The 24,043-nt window shown below is 42.6% G+C and overlaps 1 protein-coding gene across 3 annotated transcripts in view; it reads left to right on the top strand.

Annotated features, from left to right (window-relative positions):
- The window catches only part of Ppp2r2d (protein phosphatase 2 regulatory subunit Bdelta), a 38,137-nt gene that overhangs the window by 1,215 nt on the left and 12,879 nt on the right, over positions 1-24,043 (top strand). The window contains exons 3-5 of one of the 3 annotated variants that reach the window (XM_028869231.2): positions 20,315-20,412; positions 22,281-22,446; positions 22,977-23,089. In XM_028869231.2, the coding sequence (XP_028725064.1) occupies positions 20,315-20,412; positions 22,281-22,446; positions 22,977-23,089 (377 nt within the window). Of the gene's footprint in view, positions 1-20,314; positions 20,413-22,280; positions 22,447-22,976; positions 23,090-24,043 lie in introns of those variants that run through there. The other 2 variants (XM_028869240.2, XM_028869251.2) reach the window with 2 other exon arrangements.

Below are 24,043 nucleotides of genomic sequence, written 5' to 3'. Positions count from 1 at the left end.
TGCTCTTTCAGAGTCACCCCTCCAGACTTCGTTCTCGGGTTTTTTGGGTTTGGGTTGGTTGGTTGATTGGTTGAGAAAAGTTCTTGGTTTTGTAGCCCCGGCTGGCCTTGAACTCCAAGGCCGTTGAGTCTGCCCCATCCTGCCCAAGTGTTGGGATGTCAAGCACACACTTAGCTTTCTTTTCTACGCTTTTATTTATTTATATTGTGTGTGTGTGTGAGTGTGTACTTTACCCTGCACAGGTCAGGGTTAAAGGACAACTTGTCGGAGTTGATTCTTTTTACCTTAAGAGTCCCAGGGATTGAACTCGGGTCATCAGGCTTAACAGCAGGTGAGCCATCTGACCAGCCCCCCTCCTCACTTATTCCTTAAAATTTGTTTACATATTTTTGGGTGTTTTTGTTTTTGTTTGTTTTGTTTTGTTTTTGAGACAGGGTTTCATGTAGCCCAGATTAACCTCAAACTCCTTGTGTAGCTGAGGCTGGCCTTGAATTCTTTTTGTTTTTGTTTCTTAAGATGGATTTCTCTGTGTGACAGCCCTGGCTGTTTTGGAATCAGCTCTGTACACCAGGCTGCCCTCAAACTCATAGAGATCCGCCTGCCTCTGCCTGGAATTAAAGGGGTGGGATGTCAGGAATGCTAGGATTAAAGGCGGACACCACCACACCCGGCTTTGGCCTTGAATTCTTTGGCGTTCACCACAATGCCCTGCTTTCTGTAAGACTGTTGCTTTGTCTTTCCCCTAATCCCAGCTTTAAATGTGCTGTGGCTGAAGGTTAGTAGACAAGGAACTAAGAGAGCTTGAGGGTTGTGGAATCGATTCCTAGAGACTGGAGCATCAGCATTTTATAGTAGAACCATTGAAACTTGTTCAGCCATCTAATAAACATGGACCTTTCCCTTTCTTTTAAAAGAAGTCTGTTCACCCCACCCACCTTCCTTGCCACTAGCAGCCTCTTCTCAGATATCTTGTCCTGCTTCTTGTTTCCCCCTTCACCCTGTCTCTTCCTGCCAGTGTCTGGCCTGACTCATGACCCTTGAGAACATCTGGAGGTCTGTGGTCCCAGGGGACAGACAAGACCAGACCAGGTAAAACTGCTCTCCGAAAAGTTGCAGAGATACGTGGTTTGAGATTGAAGCCAGATGACTTTTATGTGAAGTAGTTTATTGATTTTGTTTCTTCTGTGTTGGCATAAAATGTATTACTGTGTTTCATTTTGCATGTGCCAAGTAGGTGACAGGTCAGCCTTACTTCTGTGATTATTGTAGCTATGGGAATAATGGTGGTAAGAAGGTGGGTTGGCCTTAATTTCTGGTTTCTGTATGGTTTGGTTTGGTTTCCATTGGTAAGTTAAATGAAAATAAACTGACTTTATACTTTGGAAAATGGTGTTCTTTCTTTTATAAATCTTGACAGAAGTATTTTGTTGCTTGTGTTAAACTGATTAGAACTTCTTGTGTTTTGTTTTAAATTTTGGTTTTTTTTGTTTTTTTAGACAGGGTTTCTCTGTGTAGCTTTGACTGTCCTGGAACTCTGTAGACCAGGCTGGCCTTGAATTCAGAGATCTGCTTGCTTCCACCTCCCACCATAAAAGGTTGTGTTGAGACTAAAGGCGTGTGCACACCACCTCTGCCCATCCTTTGTATTATAGTAAAACTTTGAGTACATCTAAAATTTTAGTTAGCAAGTCTATTGTATGTGTGTATAATATTGTGATAATTACCTGTATTTTTCTTTCTTTCTTTTTTTTTTTTTTTTTTTTTGGTTTTTCGAGACAGGGTTTCTCTGTGTAGCTTTGTGCCTTTCCTGGAGCTTACTTGGTAGCCCAGGCTGGCCTTGAACTCACAGAGATCCGCCTGGCTCTGCCTCCCGAGTGCTGGGATTAAAGGCGTGCGCCACCAACACCCGGCCTGTATTTTTCTTTTTAATTGTATGTGTTCACAGTTTTCTGTTTTAACACACATACTTCTTAATTCATCATTTATAATTTCATCGCTTTTTGTCAGACAGAGCTGTGGTATTGTTTGATTTATCAGTGATGGTTTAAAAAGGCAAAGGTAGTCATTGGCAACTAGGACTTGTTGTAACAACAAGAATCACTGCCCCAGTCCTATCCAAACTCAAGCTTGAAGAAATGTTGGTGAGAGATAATTAAAGGTGGCATTTCAAGGGTTTATTTCGTGTGCTGATGCTTGGACTTGAGAACTTAAGATATGGCAAAATTTATCTGTTGAAACTTGTAGCTGGTGAGACTTTTTGCTCAGCTCTGCAAAATTCCATGTAGCCCTGCTCCTGGCTTGTCTTTCTTTGGTCCTGGGCATAGGCAGTCAGATGTGTCCTAGAGGTTAAGTCTGAGGTCTTCTGACCTGGCAGGCAATACCCAGAGATCATGGGGGACAGAGGGTAGGGTGTAAATAGACAAGCCAGGCAGAGCAAAATGAAAAGGGCTTTTGTTTCCTCTTTTTAACCTAATAACCTCTGATACAGTATTGAACTGTGCACACTTTGATTACTTTTATGTATATAAGAATGAGATTTTTGCTGTGAGTCCAGTTACCATTTCTGCTCAAAACTATGGTTTCATTGTGTGGTCGGTGAGTCCTTTATGCCTGCAAATGGGAGCAAGCTGGGCACACAGGGAGATTAGTAATTGTCGTACTGATGGCCAGATGTGAGAGTGACTGACAATAATGATTGGTTCTCCTTCTCCTGTTGGAGAGTAGACTAGGAAGCCAGAATCAAAATAGCAAACCTAGGGGACTTCCAAGTACTGGGCTTTAGTCACTGCTTTAGGGATTAATTATTTGGGCAGATTTTGTGATGTGCAGTGATTCAACCACCAGCTCCTGCTCTTTATTCCTGAACATTCTTCCTGCAGGTGAATATTGCATGCCATTACAACCTTTTGCATGTTTGTACTTGGTACACTGAGTCCTCAAGCCTAAAGGCTTGTTTCCTAGGCCTTGCACAGGATCCAGCCATAAAGCGGTGATAGCTAACATTGAGTGCTTTGTGTGCCAGAAATTGTGCGGGAGCACTGCCTGTGACAGTTAATTTTACCTTTACCCATCTGAGAGGCTGTTCTTCCCAGTTTCAGATGCACAAACAAGGCACAAAGAGTGGTCACCTCAGCTCCATAGCCATATTAGAACAGAGGCTGCCTGTTTCCAAGGCCTGTGTGTGCTTTGCTGCTCTAGTAACCACTTTTAGCCAGCCCTGGGGAAACCCCTTGCAGAATCTATCTGTTTGTTAGCAGAAATTGTCCCACTAGCTGTTGAACTAAAATGCCTTTGAAAACACAGGAAAACCGCATGCTTTAAAAAGGAATGTTTATCGCCTGGAGTGGTAGAACACGCCTTTGATCTCATCACTCTGGGAGGCAGAGGCAGGTGGATCTCTGAGTTTTGAGGCCCGCCTGGTCTACAGGGTGAGTTCCAGAATAGCCAAAATTACACAGAGAAACCTTGTCTTGAAAAAAACCAGAGAGGGGTGGGGTTGGGGGATACTTAACAGATAAAGTCAGAAGTCTCAGAAGTAAAGCGTTCAAGTGTAGTGTCGTTTTCTCAAACCTCACATCAAAAAGTAAGCCTCACAGACAAGTTGTAACTGGAGCCCTACAAGGCAGACACCTACTACTTTTAAAACAAGCTTGGAGTCAGTTCACTCACAGGGAACCTCGGGGACTCTCCCTTTTTGTGTTCGTTGCTTTTCCAGAAGAAATGAGGGGAACTGATGGAGAGTCTTATGTTGAATTTGATGTTTTTGAGCTTGGTATCATAAGATCAGCCCATGGATAACAGCCAGTTTCTTCATGTCAGAACTCAAAATATTAAATGCCTTGTCTTTTTGTTTATTTTGTTGTAATAATTTTTTTCTTCATTTATATCATGTCTATACCTTCCTCAGACCCTTCCAATTCCTCCTATGTCCCCCCACTACTACTCAGATTCTTGACCTCTTTTATTACTGTTACACACCTCACATACACAGGAAGAATAAATCCAACCTATAGAGTCTATTTAGTAGTGTTGCTATGTATGTGTGTTTAGAACTGACCACTTGGAATTGGATAACCTGTTGTTGTTGTTGTTCTTAACTTTTATAAATAGAGCAGACATCGGAAGACAGTTTAGGGGAGTGATCTATGTGGGTTCCAGGGATTAAACTTGGTTCATTAGTTTTGGTAGCAAGCGCCTGTCCACTGAGCCATCTTGCCAACCCTGTCATTTCTTAATTAATCCATGAGGGAGTTTATTGCTTTAAATTCAACTTTTAACTTCTTTTTCTTTTTTAACCTAAGGAAATAATGCAAAATCAAACTAAAGGTCTATGTGCTTAACTCCAGGGTACACCTTGGGAATTATATAAGTGAGCTGGCAAGCTGAGTATCTGGCATATAAATAAAAAGATTTAAAAAAAGGAAAAAAGATAAGCCCTCCTTTGGGTCACAGAGTGTTTTGAAAGAAGCAAACTCCAGAAGGTAACAAAATGAGTGGAAATTGGGCTAAAGTCAGGAGGTAACTATGATTCACTGAATGTAAAATGCATCTCAGCCCAGCAGTGGTGACATACACCTTTAATCCCAGCACTTGGGAGGCAGAGGCAGGCAGATCTCTGTGAGTTCCAGGCCAGCTAAGGCAAAGAAACCCTGTCTGCAAACAAACAAACAAAAATTACATCTCATTTCATAGATAGTTAAATGTGGGGAATGTGGTATCAGGGATGGGATATTTAGTCATAGTCTTTATGTGTTAGGACTGATATCACATATGGAAATTGATGCTTAACACAGGTCTTTCTACTTTTTTCCCTTCTTTCTTTTATAGTGGCACAGGGTGTTTGGTAAGGTGAATTATTTCCAATCTGAGTTCTGCACTCTGTTGCAGCATTTTCATTTTGTCTGTAGGAACGTGTGTCAGGGAGAGCATCAGTGAAGTGAACCAGTAGTAGTAGTTTGCAGTGGAACTCAACTGAGAAGGAGAAATCAGACACTGCCTCTTCCCAAGGTCCCTGCAGTTCTTCATCCTCACTGCATTGGCCACTTGCATCTTTGAAGTTGGATCTATGACCAGGGAGTTGACCTGGTCACAGTTACATAATTAGGTGCAGTTTGCAAGATTGTCCTTAGCATTAAATGAACACTGTGTTTTTAGTCCTTGATGTGAAGATTTCTTGTTTGAAGGGAGATCCTCGGTTCAGGGTATATTCAGCAGTTATCAGTTGTGAGGGCCCCTACAGACCCTTGATTGTCTAGAAATCACACCAAAAGATTTATAATTTAAAAAAAAAAAAGGTGCAGTACTTTGGTTACTGGTTAAAGTACTAATCTGGATGTTAAATAACCAACTTGAAATGTTTGCTTTTAGCTGTATTTAAGCAGAGATTGCTTTTTACCTCTGCAGTCTACTGAATCCTGTCTTCTGGACCTGGCATTTTGATTTTTTTTTCACTGTTACCCTACAATGTTGCCATCTTTGCATCATTGCTCCTGTTTCTTTCCTGTTCAAGGTTATTCTTTTTGCTTCCTGTCTATTCTCAACATGCCACTGATCCTTCTCATTCCATCAGATTGCACCTGGTTGGTAGATCCCTGCTCTATCTGCTCTTCACACCTGACTGAGGACTGTCCTTTGACTTGACGTCACGTGTTAAGGCAGGGCTCTTCAGCTTGATGCCAATCAGTACAAAAAGGCAGGCTATATGGAAAGGCAGTGTGCAGAGATGTAGGTACAAACCCTGTTTCTACCCTCTTGCTAGCTTTGTGTTGGCTTAGCAGGACATTCCATTTCCCCATCCAGAAATTGGGGACTTTACCTATAACTATTACAGAGTTGATGAAATTCCAGAGAAAACTGGAAAGCTCTGGCAAGCAGGGACACAGCTGGTACCTAGGATACAACTTAGAGGAGCTGACCCTGTGCTGCTGTGGGAGGCATGGAAAAGGAATAGTGATATGAGGCTTAAGAAGTGCACTGAAGGGCTGCCCGTGCTTGGCCTAAGAAGTGCAGAAATGAAATTTGGTCAGTGGGTAGAGCATTGCATCCCTGCTAGGTGTAGGACATGTGGAGAACCAGAGAGGAGTGACCACTGCACAGAGGAGGTAGAGGTGGAAGGGAGGAAGTCAGGGCATGACAAGAAAGGAAGAAGAGAATGTGAAGTAAAGAGTGCTTTGAGGAGAGGTATAAGAAGCATGGCTTTCTGAGAAGTATGAGAACACAACTTGGTCCTTTGGCAAGCAGGAATGCCCTGAGAGGCAGGCCAGCCCAGCTAGTAATAATGCTACAGACCTTGAATCTCATGCCAAAGGCTTTGAGTTGTGCTATGAGTGACTGTGATCTGAAGGTCCTAAGCAAGAGTGATAAGAACTCTAACTGTATGAAGGTCACCATGGCCTCTGGAGTATGACTGGGTAGAGGAGCACAGATTCTAGGGAGGAAGTCAAACTCTCAGGAATTTGTACACTTCTCCACAGAGCCAAATGGCAAATAGTTCAGACTTGGCACTCTGAACTGTCCTTTCACTTGGTGTGACTTGGTTTGACAGTGTCCTATGTCAAGTGTTTTGGGGTTTTTTGTTTTGGTTTTGGTTTTTTTGGGGGGTTGTTTTTTTGTTGTTGTTTTGTTTGTTTGTTTTGTTTTGTTTTGTGACAGGGTTTCTCTGTGTAGTTTTGGCACCTGTCCTGGATCTCGCTCTGTAGACCAGGCTGGTCACAGAGATCCGACGCCTCTGTCTCCCGACTGCCTCTATCTCCCAAGTGCTGGGATTAAAGGCGCGCCACCACCGCCCTATGTCAAGTGTTAAACCTGTCTCTTCAGCCTGATGCCAGTCTAGAGTAAAGAAAGGTGGGACACATGGAAAGGCATTGTGCAGAGATGTGGGTACCAACTTTTTACCTGCTGACCTCAAACCTTCAAGGTATACCTTACTGGCCTTCCTGACTCTCAGGCATCTTACTTGGGACCCAGAAAACTTCCATGTGACTTAGACCTTTCAATATTTACTATATTTGAAATTAGAACAGCTTAATTTTTAATTTTTAAAAATTTTTTTACTGCAAAATAAATCTATATGTTAATCTATTAGTGAAAAACTATTTTTATGAAACAGGTTTAGTGAAAAGAATTCTATTGTCTTCCACTTAGGAATTCCCTTAAAAATGGCTTAATAAGAGACAGCTAATCCTCAGATCTGTCCCCAGATTGGGTCTGTCACAGTTGGTTGTTGAAGTTCATGAAGAAAATTTGGCCTCATACTGTAGTTAGAAAATGGAGAAGCAATTACTCTTTCCAGGGAGTGGTGGATGTTCTGCTCTTTACTTAGTTGGGGCTTTGTTCTTAAGCTAAACGTTGGGATCTGGACCATCGGGTTTTTTGTTTGGGTTTTGTGTGTGTGTGTGTGTGTGTGTGTGTGTGTGTGTGTGTGTGTGTGTGTGTGTTTTGGTTTTGTTGTTGTTGTTGCTTTGTTTTTGTTGTTGTTTTGAGACGGGTTTTTTTTTTTTTGTAGCCCTGGATGTCCTGGAACTAGCTCCGTAGACCAGGCTAGCCTTGAACTCACAGAGATCCTCCTGCCTCTGCTGCCTGGCCATTGGGGAGCTTGTATATCCTGTCAGGCCAGACTCCATAGTTCTTACTCTTGTGGGAGTATTTGTGTGTGGCGCTATTCTGATTTTTGAAGTTTTTTTTTTTCTCATTATGTTTGACCCAAGAAAATTATGTTAATGTTACCATTGATTTCCTCAGAAACTTCTCAGCAGGGGTAAGTGGTCAGCAGCAACAGTAGATACAGGCTCCCCAAAGTCTAATGTGTTCTTGAAAACCTGGATTTTATTATTGACAATAGATTTTATTCATAATTTTCTCTAAAGTAAGATACTCACTTTGCTCATTTTCAAAAATCTACCACATGTCAAAGTCTGAATGACCAACCTTGGTAAGCCTTTCCAAATGAAGAGAGCATTCTGTGAAAACAATGGCAAGGAGGTACCTTTCCTGGAAACAGATGTGCATGAAGAAGTAGCAGACAAACTTGGTGAAAACACAGAAAAGCCTGGTTACAGGAAGGGGAGCAAGTCAAGTCAGTGATTCTGGTGTTGGTCGGGGACAGTCCGAAGGAAAACTGGCTCTTCGCCTTTTCTTTTGCCACATGGATGTCCTGCAGAACTTGAGGATGCTGCTGCAGCATAGTGCTGGACTGGCTGCCAGTGGCCTCTACTTATCCACATTGGTCCAGCAGAGCACAGATCTGCGTTATTTCAATACAGCTTTGACCCTTGAGTTCTCCAAGGGTTCCTAAAGGTTCCACAGACCAAACTGTGAGGACCTCTGCCATGCAGGAAACTATCAATAGTGGAATGACCAAGACAAGGCAGGTTTGAAGAACAACCACATTTTTTTTTTTTTGTCTTGCTAGATTTTATTGTTTTTGTCCCAAAACAAAAATACAGTGATATTTATAGAAAGCCAAATGGTAGAGCTGCTATAAAATGAAGCCTCTCTTGGTTTTCCCACTGTCCTGGAATCCCTCCTAGGTCCCCATCTGTAATTAACAGTGTGTATGTTCTCAGCCATTCTTTGTATCATCTATCTTTATATTTTATGATTTAATTTATTTATAAGCAGCAGCTTCTCTCCTGGACTTGTAAATTCTGTTTGTGGCTTGCTTATTAGTGTATGGTTTGAGATCCCTTGCTAGGAAGTTTTGTGTTTGACTCCTTAAATCCTGGCCACGGCCCTTGAGCTGTAACTGCTGCATTAAGGTCATTTCACATGTGAAGAAATTGATTCCCAGGAAGAGTGAGTGGGTCACTTTGGGCTGCTACAGAGCTGCAGGTGTTCCAGTCAAGAGTTCTGTCCAGGTGTGTTATACCCACTGTCTATGATCAGATGTGCTAGATCACCTTCATCTGTGGTTCCAGTCATCCTTCATGGTAGCTGCATTCTGTTTTTTATATAGGTGTCTTAGTTAGGGTTTCTATTGCTGTGAAAACACACCATAACCACAACAACTCTTCTTATAAAGAAAACATTTAATTGGTGTGTCTCGCTTACAGTTTCAGAAGTTCAGTCCATTATCATCATGGTGGGGAGCATGGTAGCGGCGTGCAGGCTGACATGAGAGCCCTACATCTTGCAGGCAACAGAAAGTTGACTAAGACATGGGTGGTATTCTGAGCATAGGAAACCTCAGAGCCCACCCCCAGAATGACACACTTCCTCCAACAAGGCCATACATACTCTAAACAAAGCCATACCTCCTAGTAGTGCCACTCCCTATGAGATTATGGGGGCCAGTTGCATTCAAACTACCACAATAGGTACCCTCATCTATCATACTGACTGTACTTAGTACTAAAGTGATGCCCCAGGACAATCTTGTCCATTCATCTGCCTACCTTTTAGACTTCCATCCACTGAGAAGTAGGCACATATCAGTAGCTATGAAAAATGGTAAGAATTCAGTTTGCTTAGCATTCTAGAGTCTCTCTTTACTGGTGTTTTAGAGGGCAATTGCCATCTGTCTGAAGAGGTGAGATCCCAGCCAGGCATGGTAGCACATGCCTTTAGTCCAACACTTGTAGGGAGCAGAGGCAGTCAGAGTTCACTGAGTGAGTTGATTCAAGATCAACCTTATCTGCAGAGAATTCCAGGCCAACCAGGGCTATACAGTGAAACCCTATCTTTGTGGGGAGGGGGACAGAAATAATTAGATGAATAAATAAAATAAAAGACATGTGACCCCATGGTTCCATGTGTAGGAATCCTACAGAAATGTGCTGGCATTTCACCAAGAGGTGCTTTGCAGTTATAAAGCCTCAGGGCAGTGAAGCAGTGAGCTGGGCCATGGTGTATAACTGGTTAGAGGGGTCTGTGCTTGGTGAAAGCAACATGACCTGCTGAGTGACAGCACTTACCAGTCAGTGAGCCTGTATAAAAGGTGGTGAATGCCTGGTAGGATGGTACTGGCAGTTAATGTGTGTCACCTGTGGGTGAAGATGGAACTGTCATTGAAGAGGTCTTTTGCTTTTATTTTATTGCACACCAAAGAGCCTTTCATTTTTACAGTGATAAGGAGGGAAAGACCAGCCAGAGAAATCAGATCGTTGGTAACAGCTAAGAGGTGGCAGATCTCCCTAGTGAAGATCTTTGTGTCCACATTTCCAAGGCACACTGGCTTTTGTAAACTGTTCTAGGCTACTACTTTTTCATGTTTAAAATTACTTAAGTTTTTATTTTTCTCTTTTAATTGCCCTGCTCTGGGTATCTAGAACAAAACAGCTGTTTATAAAAGCTCCTTTAGGCCTGGCAGTGGTGGCATATGCTTTTAATCACAGCACTTAGGAGGTAGAGGTAGGTGGATCTCTGAGTTTGAGGCCAGCCTGGTCTCCAGAGCTAGTTCCAAAACATCCAGGGCTACACAGAGAGACCCTGTCTCGAAAAAAAAAAAAAAAAAAAGCTCAGTTACTTACATAAATAGAACTTCTCAGTTTCGTTGTTGTTGTATGTAGGAACCTGGGCTAGAGTACTGGTCATTTGTCACATCTTGATATACCCTATATATCTGACAGTAAAGCACTAGTAGCGATGTAGTGATGGGAATAATGCAGGCATCTACATTCTCAATGCCTCTACCTCAGCATTTGGTCTTGTTTGGATTTCTTTAAGAAATTAAAGCCACAGTTAGAGTTGAAGTCTATACATGTAATTTCTCAGTTGTACACCTCTGTCTCCTTGTCCACAGCAACAATGTCTGCTGTGACCATTGTGCAGCTTGCCCCTGCCTCTGAGTTGATGAGTCGGTGCACAGATAGTTTTTGCTTGAGCAGACTGACTAGGATCACTTTCTCTATGCCTTTTCCTACATCTTTCTTTATCTTCTCTCTTGTTAACTCTGACCCACATGGTGTATTCTGTGCCTGATGTCTCTGCATGGACTGTGCCACTGTGTATTATACCAGAAAGGACATGAGGCAGTTGTCAGAAGTATTCAGGATGTCAGAGATCATCCTTGAAAGAAATAATGTCCTCTCCTTAGAACCCTGGTAAATTCAGGTATGAAATAGTGGCATTCATGTGAAACAGACACTGAGAATATTTACCCTGTTTATAGTTTACTTAATCATTTGTTAAAGAGTTCAGAATTCAGTGGTTTGTTTGGTTGGTTAGTTTTTGGGGTTTTTTATTTTATTTATTATTTATTTATTTATTTTTAAGATTTATTTGTTTATTATGTACACAGTGTTCTGCCTGCATGTGTCCCTGCAGGCCAGAAGAGGGCACCAGATCTCATTACAGGTGGCTGAGAGCCACCATGTGGTTGTTGGGAATTGAACTCAGGACCTCTGGAAGAACAGCCAGTGCTCTTAACCGCTGAGCCATCTCTCCAGCCCCCTGAATTCAGTGGTTTTTAAAAAGTAGTCAGTTTACATCATGAGAATGTTTGTGTGCAGTTTTTGTAATCTAAGTAAAATACTACTACGAATGGGGAGAATTTATGGGTGAACAAGTAAGCATTGTGTACATTGTCATTTCTTTTCTTCAGATACTAGAGATTGAACCCAGGGCCTCAGACATACTGGGCAAGCATTCAAGCCTTTTTTTTTTTTAGAAAGCTTGCTGAATTGCCCTGTTGGCCTCCCAAGTAGCTGGAGTTATGGGTGCATGCCACTGTCTTGAGCTAAATTACCACTTGGATGTGTGTGTGTTTGTTTCAGTCAAGCTCTCACTGTGTAGCCCAGGCTGGTCTCATAATTGAAATCAGCCTCTTGGGTGCAGCATTTCAGGCATGTGTACTCATTTGCATGGCCTGTACCTCGTGGTTGTTCATTATCCCCACCAGAGCCTATGCCTGTGAGTATTCTCTTCCTCCCTTTGCTACACTGCTGCCAGCATACTCAGTCTTTAGGGAGTCTGTGTGTTAAGTAGGAGGAGCACACTAGTCATCCACCTGTCTCTGCTAACTCTTCTGTATTCCAGGCCCCTCACAACGCTGGGGGCATCAGCACTTCCTTCAGATTTACCTATTTCATGGCAGGATCTGATGAGGACTTTTGAACCATGGGTTTTCAACCTACCTTTTTGTAACACTGTTTTTAGTACTTGTTATTCTTGTTAAATTTTTATTTTCAAACAAATGTGTATCAGTTGGCAAACTTAGCTGTAATACAGTTTCTTCAATTTAGCGAGCTTTGAATTCCTACCTATATATTTAAACATATGTTGGTGTTTAGTATAAGGAAGAGTCTTTCAGGGTTGTGTATATTCCTAGTGAATGCTAATGAAGATGGAGAATGAGAAGCAAGCTATTGGGAAGGATTAGCAGCCCTGTGTTAGGTTTAGAATTCCAGCTTGAAATTCTGAGATATTTCTCCTTTTTGTACAGTTCTCAAAATGATGACTTTATTACATTAATGAGGAAATCTCGGTCCTTATAGTAGCCTGAGTCTAAAGTAAAGCAAATTTGGTCACTGTTTCTCTTGGAGAAACAGTTCCCTCTATTTGAGGGACACAGAAAGAAGAGCCTCAGTAGGGCCACCTTGATTTTGGACTTCTTGGCCTCTAAAACTATGAGAGAACTTTCCGTTCACTCTAAATGTACTGGCTGTTCTATGATCTCAGCAGAGATTGACTAGCCCTGGGAAGCTAGCTACCTCTTACTCATGGGGCCCCCACTCCTCAGCCTTTGCTCTCATGCCAAAGGGAAGCCCCGTGAAGGCAGGGTTTGCCCTGAGCATCATGTTCTCAGAGCCATACCTGCCATAGAGTGGTCCCAACAGTGTCTGTAGTTTAAAAAGTAAACTTCACTGACAGGTGGGTGCTGATAATGGAAGATGATTTACATCTGTTCCCCTAAACTGCCTGTGCCCTTATTGTTCACACTCAGCATTTTAAAAATTGGGTAAGAGGACTTGGTGGTGAATGCCTTTAAATTAGCCTTTAATCCCATCACTCAGCAGCAGGCAGAGCAGATCTCTGTGAGTTCAAAGACAGCCAGAGCTATATGGAGAGACCTTGTCTCAAAAATAATTAGTTAAAATAAAAAAATTAAGCATGGCCTGGAGAGGTGGCTTAGTGGTTAGAGCCTATACTGTTCTTCTAGAGGACCAGGGTTCCATTCACAGCACCTGAATTGGGTAGCTCATAACATTCTGTAACTCCAACCTTAAAAGAACTGAAGCCTTCCTTTGGCATCTGTGGATACACACACATAAATAAAAGTAAATCCTATGTAGGTGCATGTGTATGTTCTTAAGTGCTAGCACCAAGCTGTGGTGTGGCCTGCAGTTCATGTCCTGTCCTGCTGTGCTTACCATCACCTTGCTCATTTTCCTCAGCCACAAGGACCTCCCTTCCTAGTGTGTCCTCCCAGTACACATCTGTCACTGGCTCCCTACCACCTGCTGCTCTTCTGCCCTGCCCCCTCCTGGCCTTGAGGCTTCTTCTGAAGCCCATTATCAAAGTAAGATGCTTTCTGATTCCTGCTTTTGAGCAATAAGCACTACTGGTGGCTTAGCTTTTTTTTAGTAACATCACCTTCAGCCCATAGCTACCTCTAAAACAGCAGAATTGTGCTAATGGGCTATCAGTTTTATTGCAATGTGTTTCTCGTTACTAAACTAATTTGTATGTTTTCTTATATGGTTTTATTTTTCCTGGAGTTAATGCTTACCTCATTTTTATACAAAACCAGTTCCCCATCTCTCTCTTGTTCCCCCCCCCCCTCATTTGGCCAAATTGTAACTTTTTAAGATTTTCTTATTTGGATATATGTGAGTATGTACACGTGCATGAGCATGCCCACAAAGTTTCAGGGTATCAGATCCTTTGCTGCTGAAGCTTCTGTGAGCTGTGAGCTACCCTACATGGGAATCAAACTCTGGTGCTCTGAAAAAGCAGCAAGCAGTCTTAACCACATGAGCCATCTCTCCAGGCCAGCCAGTTTGTAGCTTCCAGCACTTTCTTGTAAATGGATTTGGCTTTTTACATATTCAAAAGCATTTTTATTCTCTCTTCAACCTTAATTAAAACTTAACTTTGTATAGAATCTTAAGTTAAAATTAGTTTTTTTCTTAGAGTTTTAAGGATGGTATTTATCCTTCTCTCTACAACCTTGGGTGGCCATCAGATTCTTCTTCCTTTTGTGAGGTTGGAGTCTCTGCTGCTCTGTGAGGATGTCCTTGTTCTGCACCTATGCCTCAGTTGTGGTGGGCTCATCAGCCCTTCTGCCTGCAGACTCTTGTACCTAGGAGACTCTGGTCCTAACCCTCTGATACTCTTCTCTTCTCTTGTCTCAGAACTGTCAACTGGGCCATATACCTCTGGAGCCCATCCTCCAGATGTATTTTTCTTCCTGTTGCCCATTGTACCTTGCAGTTTTTAGGCTGCTTACATTTCAGATAGAACTGCCTTCTCAGTCAGGCAGGGGTGATTGTAGCTGCCTCCCAGCCCTAAAGCTCATCCTAGGTGAGACAGGTTGTATGTGTCCCAGGAAGAGCTTGGTGTAACACTAGCACGGTGAGTGCTGTTAGTAGACAGCAGGGCTACAGACATTAGTGGTCACTTGTGATCCTTCATTAGTGGACTTCTGCTTTCCAAGTGTCTGCTTTGTTTGATTGACTTTTCTCACATCTGCAGATTCTGGGCTGTGCATTTTGTTTTAAAAGCAGAGCCACTATGAAGACAGTTTTGTGAGCAAGTGGCCTTGGAGAACTGTCTGCATTCTGGGCTTTAGCATTTCAGAGTGGTATCCTGGGGTGGGGGTGCTAGACTATCACCCAGCATCTCAGGAACAAGAAATGGGAATAGCCCCAGGGAATATTTCTCTAACTGGACTGTCTGGCCTTGGGGCAGAATAGCTAGAATTGTCTCAGTGAAGTGATCTAGGCATTCACGCAAGACCTGTATCAGCTGGACCACCACTTCACAGTAAAGAGCCTCAGTGACCCCTTTGCCCCACCACAGTGAAGTTGCAGCCAGTTCTGGGTGGGCAAACTAATACATGGTAATTTAGAAATCATTCAGTTCCTGTGGCAACACCATGTTTATGCTAACATCAGTCTCCTATTGTAAAATGGTATCCAGCAGAATGAATTGGTGTTGATCATTTAAATTTTCTTGGTTTTACAATCTGTTCACATTAGTTCATGTGTACATTTAGCTTTAGAGCTTATCCAGGCTTTACAAAGAACATTTCCATCTTTAGGCCCATACATGATTTGTGACTTAATGAAAATTATTTCTCGGCACTGATAGGCTTGGGAGTTCCTCTCTTAAAAGATTCGGTTTGTTTTAATTAAATCAAACTGAAAAATCATTGACAGCTAAAACATCATTAATTATGTAATATTGTCTATCCTCTGGGTATAAATGACATAGATTTTTTTTTTGGACCAATAGAAAAAGTTTTAATTTCATTGAAGCATATTAAATTATTTTGAGTAACTTAAGGGTAATAGATTGGAGGTGTGACTAAGTGGTAGTAGATCACTTGCCTAGTATACAAGAGGCTCTGGTTTTACGTAGGAGTGGAGTGTGTGCTGCTAATAAAAGTAAAAAGTGGTGCACGCCTTTAATCCCAGCGCTCGGGAGGCAGAAGCAAGAGGATCTGTGTGAGTTCGAGGCCAGCCCGGGCTACAGAGTGAGTTCCAGGATAGGCTCCAAAGCTACACAGAGAAACCCTTGAAAAAAGGAGCCCAGGTGATCATGAGGCTCATGCCTGTAATCTCAGTTCTTGGGAAGTGAAGGCAAGAGGATCAGAAGTTCAAGGTCAGCCTAAGCTACATGAAATCCTCTTAAAAACGGGAAAATGTGGTCTAGTATGCCACATCCAACTGAAGCATTCTGAGGAAAGTAGCCCCCACAGTGGGGTCAGCAAACAATACCTGTACAGTCAGGCCAGCTCTGAGATGTCTGCAGAAACTCTTGGAACTATTTGATTAGTGCACTGTGCAGTGTTAAGAGTGCTCTCTCAGAAACACTGGCAGATGAATTTCTGCCTTTCCACTGTGTCCAAGTTTATTGAATAACAATAAATTCACAAGGGGTGGGAGTTTTATTGGTTGTAATTTGCCAGATAGTCCTGTTTTTCTTGACAGCCAGCTAAGACAAACACTGGTCCTTTTGTTCCCATTGTAATTACTAATATTAACACTCAAATCCTACATTATACATCATCTAGTAATAGCTCTGTACATGTATGTGGGCTGCAGAATACCAAAGGGGTTAAAGAGGCCTTAGCAGAATTCAAACAGGGGCCTGCTGGAAATGCTGCTGCCACCTGAGGGTCAGAGTTCAGCCACAGAAGTGAGATGTAGAGAGGCTGGAGAGGCAAAGTGTAAACCACATCTAGGTAACTATGGGAAGATGATTGAATGGCAGGTCCAGACAGAGTGCTGGGTTGAATGGAGCAAGCAGTTGGAGCAGATCACATCATAGACCAGGCCAAGCTGAAATCCCTGAGACAGTCAGTTTTCTGCTTTTGGTGCCTTGATGCACACCCAGGTGGTCAGATGACAGATTAGTATGGCCGTTACAGTGTTAGGTGCCTACCTCTGCATAGGTTCCATTTGAGGGAGCTGCACCTTTTCCCCAGTCTGGACATACTAGACTTGGCTTTCCTGGTGATGACTTGAATATGCTCTTGTGCTCCTGTAGTTCTCATTTGCTTTGATAAATTTACAGGATGGCCACCCTTTCTACTTTTTATCAACCCAGTTTGTGTCTGTGGGCAGTACCAGGCAGATGGCATTTGTTTAGTGTCCACCCAAATGCAGTTAACCTACATTCTCAGAATGGAATTAAATACTGCTTATAAAATGGAGTCTCTTGGGACAGGGCATCCTAAAAAAAATAAGTTTTTTGGTTTTGTTTTTCGAGACAAGGTTTCTCAAAAATCACTGTTTTATACAGTAAGGAGTAACTTAGAGCAGGGCACAGTTTGAGCTCATCATACAACCCTTAGGAATTGCATCTATTCATTTGGGAGTTCTTTCCGTCATTTCAACCTTTGTGGAGAAGATGCTTACAGCTTTCTCTCGTCTGCCTGTCTGTTGTGACAAACACTATGACCAAATGAAACTTGAGGAAGTTTCATTTGAGGTTATTTCCACCTACAGGTTATAGTTTGTTGTTGAAAGAAACCAGGGCAGCAGAGACCTTGGAAGGAAGCTGCTTGCTTGTTTACTCCCTCTGACTTGCTCAGCCAGCTTTCTTATAGTCAGGGCCAACAGTGAACTCTGCCCTTGAATATCAATTAGCAATTAAGAAAATGCTTCACCAGGTAGTGGCACACACCATTAATCTCAGCACTTGGGAGGCAGAGGCAGGCAGATCTCTATGAACTCAAGGTCCTCTAGACTACAAAGAAAAGACCCTGTCAACACCCACCCCAACCTGCTCGCCACTGCTGCCACCACCAAGAAAAAGGAAAAGATGCTTCACAGACTGGCCACAGGCCAATCCGATTGAGGCAGTTCTAGTTGAACTCCCCTCTTGTCATGTAATTCTAGTTTTCTGTTAAGTTGACAGCTGAAGCTGACCTAAAAAGCTGTATAGTATTTATCTCTGTAAACTTCCTGCTTTAGTAGATAGTGTGGGAAGCACAGAGATCCATCTGCGACATGACTGGCCTCAAGGCAACTGTATTATAAATCAGCTGTCCTTACTGCCACATGAACTGCAGTCCCCTCCACAGGATATGCCCAGACTTCCTCAGAGAGTGTCTGGGCCTTGTTCTCATTTAGGCAGCAGGTGAAGTAGCCTAGATCCTTTTCTGGAAAATATGACAGCTTTTTCCCCCACTCACAGGCATGGAGCATGTTTCTTCCCTAGCCCCCACAGGGACACACACCATTTATTTGCTACAGAGGTTCTTCCCACACCTTGGAGCTGGGGAAGAGCTCATAGCCTTCTGGTTTGCCAATCTTGAACAGGGTGGCTGGCCATGGTGCCTATGCTTACACAGCCCATGGCTGCAGTCCCTTAGCTGTAAGAGTAAGCTCCCAGAGTCAGGCCTCCCTCGTAGCCTCTGACATATCAGGGAATCTCCCACTTCTGACATAGGAGGCAAATCCAGACTCCACCAGCAGCTACAGTAAATGTGTACTGCCTAACCCAGGCCACTATTTCAAGGGCAGAGGGTGGAGTCCGCAGGGTTAAGTGTGATGCTAGGCTACCAGGCCAACAGTGCTACCCCTGGCAATGTTGATATAGGCCTTGCAGTGAACTTAGTGTCTTCAGGGACACCCACATAGACACAGGAGCTGCTGGGCCTTGGATCGTATTTCTTCACCTAATATTCTGTATTATAAGTTCAGACCTACTGTGGAATATTAGTTTAAGATGTGTTACATTTGTATATGCTGTGGAACATTTTAATGAAGCAAAGATGTGTTGCATTCTTTTATGTTGTGTTTGTTTAACTCTGTGAAGCTTTGTTACTTTTCCTGTCTAAAACACCTAATTGGTCTAATAATGAGCTGAACTGCCAATAGTGAGGCAGGAGAAAGGATATGTGGGGCTGGCAGGCAGAGAGAATACATAGAAGAATTCTGGGAAGAAAGGAGGGAGGAGTAAGAAGAGAAGGTGAGGAGGAGGCTGGGAGCCAGCCACACAGCCAGACATGGAATAAGAAGGAAAGAAAAGACATACAGAAATAGAATAAGGTAAAACCCCAGAGGCATAAGGTAGATAGGATAATTTAAGAAAAGCTGGCTAGAAACAAGCCAAGCTAAGGCCTGGCATTCATAAGTAAGAATAAGCCTCCATGTGTTTATTTGGGAACTGGGTTGGCGGGCCCCTAAAGAGTAGGAAAAATAAACCAACTACAACCTACTCTCTCTAAACCTAAGGGCTTGCCACAAGCCCTGAAGAACTTTTTCAGTGCTTATATTGGTTGCTCTTTGAACCCATGATCTTTATTTCTGGTAAACTCATGCCTAAAATCTTGGTGTATGTGTATGTCTTAAGAAATCTTGAGGATTCTCACTGCCTCACTGTATAAGTGAACTACTGATAATGAATGGTCTTCATCCAGGCAGTGAAGTACAGGACACTGAAATGTACTGTCTGTAGTGTTTACAGAGGCTAGCAAAATAATAGAATTTTTTTTTTTTTTTTTTTTTTTTTTTTTGGTTTTTCGAGACAGGGTTTCTCTGCGTAGCTTTGTGCCTTTCCTGGAGCTCACTTGGTAGCCCAGGCTGGCCTCGAACTCACAGAGATCCGCCTGTCTCTCTGCCTCCCGAGTGCTGAGATTAAAGGCGTGCGCCACCAACACCCGGCTCGGAAATATTTTAATACTTATACTTCCTGTATTAAAACAGCCCTACTATTATTTTGTAAGAATCACATCTAGGAAGCTGGAGAGGTGATTTGGTGGTTAAAGAGCATTGACTGCTCTTGCAGAGGAGCTGGGCTCAGTTTCCAACACCCACGTGGAATATAACACCGTTTTCTTTTTCTTTCTTTCTTTTTTTTCTTTTTTTTCTTTTTTTTCTTTTTTTTCTTTTTTTTTTTTTTTTTTTTTTTTTTTTTTTTTTTTTTTTTGCTGTATACCTGTAGGCAAACATTCATGCACATTAAAAAAATATCATTTATTTTAAAAGTTGACATTTTAGGGCCGGGTGGTGGTGGCGCACGCCTTTAATCTCAGCACTCGGGAGGCAGAGCCAGGTGGATCTCTGTGAGTTCAAGGCCAGCCTGGGCTACCAAGTGAGTTCCAGGAAAGACTCAAAGCTACACAGAGAAACCCTGTCTCGAAAAACCAAAAAAGAAAAGAAAAGTTGACATTTTAAAATTAGGTACCATTCTTCTAAGACCAACCAGAGTGTTTTATGTTGTTTCCCTTTAAAAATTATTTGCCAGGGGCTAGAGAGATAGCTCAGCTGTTAAGAGCACTGGCTGCTCTTTCAGAGGACCTGAGTTTAGTTCCCAGAACCCACATGGTGTCTCACAACCATCTATAGTGGGACCTGATGCCCTCTTCTGGCATAAAGGCATTCATGCAGATAGAGCACTCATGTACATTAAATAAATAACTAAAGTAATAATTTCCTTAAGTCTTACCCTACTTTGCGAATAAAAGCAGCCCAATTTAGATAAGTTTGGTGTGTGCCAGGGACACCAGGTACTGAATCAGTGAAATCAGACCCTCAGAATTCACGTGTACTGGTGGTCTCTATCTTAGATCCAAAACGCAGCCAACAAGTGTATATATTTACCATGGAATGTTTGTTTTATCTGGGGAGAGAGTTTGTATGTGTTCATTTTTTGATCCTCACAAAAAATGTCAGTTGTGATTGACTCTGTCTTCTGTTGACAGCCGACATCATCTCCACCGTTGAGTTTAACTACTCTGGAGACCTTCTTGCAACGGGAGACAAAGGTGGCAGAGTTGTTATTTTCCAACGGGAACAAGAGGTCAGTGCTTTACAGTCCACAAATCAAAGGCATCACTACACCCTGCACATACTGCTTACCAGAAAGGAAGCCTAGTTTTCAGTGTTGGCTTTCTTTGACACTCAGTCCTGTTGCAATAACTGTGTAGAACTTTTTTTTTTTTTTTCAAACACTACCCTGGTAGATGAAGAAGAAATCTACTACTCACTGTGAGTACTCCTAAGCTGACGATGCCTTCATCCTATTGCAACAGGTACTTAGAAAATATTTTTGTTAAAAAAGCATGCCTGTCTTACATGGGTCCATAAGACAGCTGGAAAGAGTATGAAAATGTGGTATCTCTGGATCACTTGTATTTGACTACTATCCTTTGGGTTACCTGCTTCCCTGTGTCATAAGTACATTAAAGCACAACGATAAGTCATTGTCCTTTTTTCAAGACAGGGTTCCTCTGTGTAGTTTTGGTGTCTGTCCTGGATCTGGCTCTGTAGACCAGGCTGGCCTCAAACTCACAGAGATCCTCCTGGCTCTGCCTCCCAAGTGCTGGGATTAAAGGCATGTGCCATCATCACCCAAGTCATTGTCTTTTATCCTTGGATTCTGGGAGCAGCAGAGTTAACAGGGCTACACCCCAGACATGAGCAGTTATCCACAGGACAAGGCTTCTGCACCATGGAGCAGAAGGCAACATCTCCTGAGAGCTAGTACAAGCAGTAGGAACCAGAATGGAAACAACTAGATAAAAACACTCTGAACAAGACTCCCAGGCTACACATACCTCTTGTGCTTCGATTCCAGTTTTTTCTCTATTTAAAACTCATATCCCTATAAATGAGCCTTTAGCCATTAGGCCCTGATGTGGCCACATAAAACCTGTGTTTGTCTCGCTTTCTTTTTGTACTGGTATACTGGAACTGGAGGCCAAGGTTAGCTGGCAGGGACTGCAATAGGTAGGACTTGGGCGTTGTTCTTTCATTGAATTGTTGCTGCCTTTTAAGAACAGAGGTCCAAATCAGCAACTGCAACTCCCGCTGCTACAGCATTGAGGCTGCCAGAGCCTCAGCCTGAGGGAAAAGGGAATTCTGTTCCTTCACGCTCCAACTCTTTCAAAGCTACAAAGAGAACTTAACTAAATCTCTGTCCCTCTAAAGAACTCAAGATTCGCCAGCCTCGTCTACAGGGTGAGTTCCAGGACAGACTCCAAAGCTACACAGAAAAGAAATCCTGTCTCAAAAAGCCTAGATAGATGGATGGATGGATGGATAGATTTGCAGGTTGAGGTGGAATTCTGCTCCTCAGAGAGGCTGAATAGCAAGTTGCTCACCTCCTCTCAAGCCTTGGTGCTCCTCCTTGCCCCCACTTAAAAGCCCTTCTCCACCTGGCTCCTCTCTACCACTTCCTGTCAGCTAGTTGCTGACTCAGCCTCCTGGCCCCAGGTGAATTTTATTTAATCAAATAAATATAACACATCTTTGCATCATTAAACAAAAGTTCCAGAGCATAAACAAAAGTAACACACCTTAAAATAATATTCCACAACACTTAGGCCCTGAAACTTTGGCTACATTGTAAACTTAAAGGACCTGGGGCCAGTTTAACAGTTACAAGGAAAGAGAAGGTGGAGGAGGGGAGCACATCTACAAACAAACTTAATCATGGCCCCACAAAGCTGCTTGTCCACTGCAGAGAATACCTAGATGTGCAGTGAAAGGCTGCAGCCTTCTGTGTTTCCTTCCAAGTGCATTAATGTAAGCTTCCTCAGAGGTTTTGAACTAAGACCTTTATTAACTTCAGAATCTGTGGGATCATGTAATGCTCATGTTGATAGTAGTAAAGATGTAGCTGCATTGTGCTGTGTTCATTAAAGAAGCTGTCATGTTTCCTTGCAGAATAAAGGCCGCGGTCACTCTAGGGGAGAGTACAATGTTTACAGTACCTTTCAGAGTCATGAGCCAGAGTTTGACTATTTGAAAAGTCTAGAAATTGAAGAAAAAATTAATAAAATCAGGTGGTTACCGCAACAGAATGCTGCTCATTTTCTACTCTCTACAAATGGTGAGAATTGTAAAAGGCTATTTGATTTAATTTATTTTTAATTTTAGTGTGGATGGATTCTTATTTCAGATAATTCTAGAGGTTGTCTCTGCTTTAAACTTTCGAGAGAGTGAATTGTCAGCTAAGGTGAAAAAAATAGCTAGGAAATTCAAACTCTGCAAAAAGAAGTATTTGTATATTTGTCTACATCTTTATTTAGTTCTTGTATGTGTATGATGTATGTGCACATATGTGGTGAATGCGTATGTACACATGCTTCTGGAGGCCATTGGATGTCCTGCACTATCACTCTCCCATCATTCCTTTGAATAACCCCAAACAGTGCTGGGGTTATAGGGACATGGCTAGGAATTTGAACCTGGAGTCTCATGCTTGCTAAGGAACTGCTCTTAACCAGTGAGCCACCTCCCCAGTGCCAAGCTTAGACACCAGCTTAGGCAGGCAAAAATGTCCTAGAACGGCCAAATGATAGTGATACATGTTATTGGTGGTTTTTCTTTTAATATGAAGAATAAGGTTTTTATTTTCAGATAAAACTATTAAATTATGGAAAATAAGTGAACGGGATAAAAGAGCAGAAGGTTATAACTTGAAAGATGAAGATGGACGACTTCGAGACCCATTTAGAATTACGGCACTACGGGTATATGCTGTATTTTCTTTAACCTTTCCAGCACTTTTCAGAAATTAATCCAAAACAGTTAGATCATCTGTTGAAGTGTAACAGGCTCTACCTTCCTGGCTCATCTGTAATAATAGTAGTGGCCCTCCTTGTTGTGTACTTGTTGAAAATGGCATTCGTCAGTGTCACCAAGGTCACAATCTTCAGAAATACAGTGGTGCTGAGGGAAAGGCTCATGTTTGGTTTCCTGGCAGAGCTTCTAGTAAGAAGGACTCAGGCCAGCTGAGCTTCTGTGGTAGAATCCAGAGTGCTTGCTGGTGGAGTAGGATGACCAATGACCCAGCAAGACATTACCAGTGGAGCTGGTGAAGTTTCCTCTGAGCTAACTGTAGGACACTAGTAGATTTTTTTATTTTAATTCTTCCCCTCTTGGACCTGATCATTGATACTTTTAATGGTGGCCTCAGTGCAAACAGTGGCACCTGGGAAGGAGCAGAGCACAGCTATGTTTTGGAAATAGGTGGATTACAGGTGCTTCAGTGAGGTTTAAGACTTTGTTTGTTGAAAGTAGCTGTCTCCAGTGCTGCTGATATGTGGCAGCCTTTTTCCTAATAGGATGCCTCAGGCTCAGCAGCTGGAGTGTATGCAGTCTCTGATGTCCCACATGCTTGTGAAAGCTAGAGAGTGGTGACAGCCCCATGAGGGCTGTCCCTGCACAAAGATGGTGGGCAGACTTGGGCTGATTATCCAGGACAATTTTCCTCTTCTAACAGTTAGTCTGATACCAGGCCAAGAAAAGAGATACTGTTTGTTCAGGTCTAAGTCCTAGGAACTCAGATACCCTCTTCCATACCATTGATCAGTTTTGGCATAGTGTGCTGTGTTTGCCTGTCTGACTTAGTGTGGATACATTTTGTTTTATATATCCCATGGTGTACGGTGCTGCTGCCAAGTTCTCTGAAACCCCCTGCTCTG

The sequence above is a fragment of the Peromyscus leucopus genome, chromosome 1, assembly GCF_004664715.2.
Source record: "Peromyscus leucopus breed LL Stock chromosome 1, UCI_PerLeu_2.1, whole genome shotgun sequence".
NCBI lineage: Eukaryota > Metazoa > Chordata > Mammalia > Rodentia > Cricetidae > Peromyscus > Peromyscus leucopus.
Note: the sequence above shows the minus strand (reverse complement) of the source record. Positions and strands in the feature narration are given on the sequence as shown.